This window comes from Gymnodraco acuticeps, unplaced genomic scaffold (assembly GCF_902827175.1).
Source record: "Gymnodraco acuticeps unplaced genomic scaffold, fGymAcu1.1, whole genome shotgun sequence".
Taxonomy (NCBI): Eukaryota; Metazoa; Chordata; class Actinopteri; order Perciformes; family Bathydraconidae; genus Gymnodraco; species Gymnodraco acuticeps.
Genome location: NW_022990082.1, coordinates 1,453,887 through 1,457,830, shown reverse-complemented (window position 1 = coordinate 1,457,830; position 3,944 = coordinate 1,453,887). Strand labels below are relative to the sequence as shown.

Genomic DNA, 3,944 nt, shown 5'->3' with positions numbered 1-3,944 from the left:
AATGTTATGGCAGATAAAAAAAATTAAGAAATGGTCAATTTCACAGACCTTGCGTTTTAAAAACCACATGCACTATAGTGTACGTACTTATATAATGTTTTAGACTTGTATTTTTTTGATCAAACTTTCCATGCTCTGTAGGAGATAGACACGCCCTGTTCATGAATGTAGTTAAAAGCCACATGGTTTGTATATGCAAAATACACAAACACTTCCTTTTCTCGGTTATACAAGGAAGCATTTAAAGATTGAAATTGCCAGTGATGTGTGTCAGTCCTTTCAGAAGCTCAGCTAGACTCTGGTGTCACCATGTTTATCCGCTGTGAACTGCTGACACTGATACTCGCGCTGACTCTTCGTGGACAAGGTACGTTTTTCTTTTGTTGCATTATATACACTTTAGCTGTGTTTAAGATTGCAGTTTAAACCTAATCACATGAGGAACTATATCTCACTGTCAGTACTGTTAGACATAAAAGGCATAAGGATTCATTATTTGTTTTATTAGTCTCTTTTGTCAGTAAGTTTAGTTTTGATCCCAAATGCACTTCCTCTCAGTTCATACAGGAGAAATCATTGGAGGTCAACTGGCACAAAGCAGACCATACATGGTGCTTTTGGAGTTTCATGAGACTGGACAAACAAAACACTGCGGTGGCTTCCTTCTGAACGCGGATTTTGTGATGACTGCAGCCCACTGCCATTCATGGTCAGTTTAACTTACTTTTTCGTTTAGGTTCTGACCTTCTGACTGACTTACTCAAAACTACTCAGAGATAACTTTTCTGCACTTTTGTCATTTCAGTTCTTACAAAGTCTTTCTAGGAGTTAACAATTTCTCGAACACTGCTGAACTACAATCCCTAAGTGTAGAGAAATCATATCCACATGAAGACTACACGGGTGGTTTAGGAAATGACATAATGCTTCTTAAGGTGAGTGTAACACTCATTTTAAATAGAATTTTAAATCTGTACTAAACAGCAGGAATGTGTGATTAACACTTTTTTGTTCCTCATCTCATTAGAAAATGCCATATTGAATGAATTAATCCTAAAATACTCAACAATTTGACTTTAATACTTTATAAATATAAAAAAATATTTTCTCTCTGTTTCTAAAGTTGAGCTCCCAGCCAATCCTCAGCAAAAGTGTGAGACCCATTGATATTGCATGCCAAGGTGATGAGTTTCTGCCAAAATCATGTTCGACCTCCGGCTGGGGGAGAACAGACGAGAACGAAAAATTCATGTCTCATGTACTCATGGAAGCTAATGTAACGCTCATCAACGATAAGCAGTGTAATGAGGACAAATTGTACTGCTCTAAGGGAGAGCCTAGACCAGCTCCGGTAGGTATAGCTACACATCACAAGCACAAACAAACACTGGTCAACAGGTATATTATTTCAAAGCAATCACTGTATACTGTTCATGTACTTGCAGGGAGACTCTGGTGGTCCACTGGTCTGCGAAGGTGAAAAGGCATACGGGGTGGTGTACGGGGCCGTACGATACACCACAGACAGCCCGTTATTGTACGGTTATACTAAGATTGCCGAGTACAGCAACTGGATCCATTCGATTATGGGAAGCTCTGATACCTGCAACAACTGATCGATTAAACCTCGATGTTTAAATGTGGTGTTTGTCGCTCAGCAAATTGAAAGCAAGAACATAAAGGTTATTACAAAGCTCAACTATATTCAAGAAGCTTTTCATGGTACAAGGCCTGAAATGTAAAAAACGTAGTGTATGCTGCTTAATGCTGTTTAATGGATGCAATGTCTGGATTCATATTGCCCTCTACCACTTTATGCATCTTCTTTTTGACTTGATGAGAACATAAGATCCTCCAAGTTTGTTATGAACCATCTTTTTAAACAATAAAATCGTGTTGCTGTTGCTCTCAGTAAATCTGTCCACTTTTCTGTTTATTTTTCAAAAGGACAACACTGCCTCCTTGTGAACAAATACTATCTGTGCAGCAATGACGTTCTCTAAAGTCAGAACCAGTCTCGGCCTGTTGTGAAAAAGATCCTCCAATTGCATGTTTAGCAATAACTGACAGGGGTCACATCTAGTTATACAATCTCACAAGTTTCCAAATGATGAGATTATCTGTGCATTAAATGAGGTTAGGCATACTATCAGGGCACCTTGCTTCATAACCATTCCACATTAAGCTAAAGCATGCTCTAACTACACAAATCTTAAATAACAAACATGTTTACTGTCAGAAAGTAAAAACAGAATAAACCTGGTATCAGTCAATAGTGATGTAATACTGTTCATACGGAGAAGTGTTTGGGGATATACAATTAAATGACTAAGACTAAATAGAAAGATGGGAGTTTTGACCAATGCTTCTACTTGCACTTCTGTCGAAAGTCACCTGCTTTTGGAGGCAAGTCATAGTGTTATTATTATTATATCAATTTATGATCACTGATAGGTTATAAAAAGTGCCATCTCTTCCGTGAATAGTTATTTTACATATCTACACATGAAGCACGAGAAACATGTACATCTAATAAGCTATAAAATGCTTTACATTCTAGTAAAAGGCCCAATTTTTATAGAGATCAAATTAATTAACGTCATCTGGATCCAAAGATAACAGTAATGCACATTAGTATTTTGGTGAGATACATGTTTATTTACGACCAGCGTCTCAAAAAGACAGTTTGAGTTGCACTGAGCCATGACATATTGATGCTCACAAGTGGAAGAAAGCTTTTACACTTGAGACTGAAGCTTGCTTTTAGCACCACCATCAGGAATTTGATATTTTACATGACCATAGGTGACAGCATTGTTAAAAACAAACATATATACAGCATGTACAAGCACACAACTTGCATGTGTAAATCATGCTGGACATTTTTATTTATTTACCAATTTACAACCGTTTTAAGATGTAGTTATTTTAATGGTTACTAGATCCTGGCTTCACTGCTTAATGTCCCTGAGTCCCATGGTTTGACAAAGGCCAGGGGTGATATCAATCTATTGCTACAGATATGATGTTATGCTATTGGCAGGTCAAATATTTCTGGCAAAGCTTCATCCCCACAAAAAAAGAAGTAACTTGAGTTTAAAGCACAATATTTCATAACATAGCTATATTGGAGTAGTAGTGTGTTATGTTGAAGGACCATATAAGCATTCTTCCGACTGTATAATCATTTTAGATCTTGTACTACTAAATAAAAATAAACGCTGCAAAATCCTAATCCTGTTTAATTATGTAACGGGTAGATGGACCCATTTAAGGGGGTGTTGTAAATTAACATACTAATAAATTAGGGCAAGTGCTTTTAGAGTTCTCAGAAAGTTGTAGCAAGGCGTGACGAGGACTTTTCATATTTCATTAAAGCTGCACTAACAGTGGAAACATTACATAACAACCTCCTTTAGATACATTATACTCACCCTAGTGGCTCTGATGGCTCTGTAGTGGATCTCCACATCATCCTGGAATGAAGAAAACACAACAGTGCAATCGTGGTTATACAGCATCAGTAACAACAATATATATTGATGTCAGATATAAAAAATTATAGAAACAGAATTTGTGGGTTTATAAACTTTATAGGATGTATGCTTTATTTGTATTTGTTAGTAGGTAGTGTTCGTTTTAGTTACTATGTTGAAAAGTAAAAGGGTTTGATTAGCAATGTTCTCCTTTTTCTTCAGTCTATTAGGCCAGTTTTAGTTGGTAGTTTTATAATAATAACACTTTCAATCAGTATCATGGGCTCGGTTAAGTTGTTGTTTAGTTGAGCTCTTGTATGGGCCCAGAACTTTTTACATGTTGTTAATTGTTTGCTTTATTTTGGGTAAATAAATCCCCCTTTTAGAACATCTACATGTTTGGGCCATTAAACAAAATAAATGAAGATTTAAATGTTGCTTTTGTTAACACTGTGTCAGTGAGTATTT

At 36.4% G+C, this 3,944-nt stretch overlaps 1 protein-coding gene across 1 annotated transcript; it reads left to right on the top strand.

The window, feature by feature from the left end:
* Positions 1-203: 203 nt before the first annotated feature.
* LOC117546165 (granzyme B(G,H)-like) lies at positions 204-1,916 on the top strand. The gene is made up of 5 exons (XM_034216305.1): positions 204-367; positions 559-709; positions 806-935; positions 1,124-1,351; positions 1,446-1,916. The coding sequence occupies exons 1-5, from the start codon at positions 310-312 to the stop codon at positions 1,614-1,616; spliced, it is 738 nt and encodes a 245-aa protein (XP_034072196.1). The 5' UTR covers positions 204-309; the 3' UTR covers positions 1,617-1,916.
* The last annotated feature ends 2,028 nt before the right edge of the window (positions 1,917-3,944 follow it).

Bases quoted from the DNA above. Each gene is read 5' to 3' on its own strand.
- LOC117546165 (XM_034216305.1), top strand. From the start codon at position 310: ATGTTTATCCGCTGTGAACTGCTGACACTGATACTCGCGCTGACTCTT. The intron at 368-558 runs GTACGTTTTTCT...ACTTCCTCTCAG, and splicing joins GCTGACTCTTCGTGGACAAG to TTCATACAGGAGAAATCATT. The intron at 936-1,123 runs GTGAGTGTAACA...CTGTTTCTAAAG, and splicing joins ATGACATAATGCTTCTTAAG to TTGAGCTCCCAGCCAATCCT.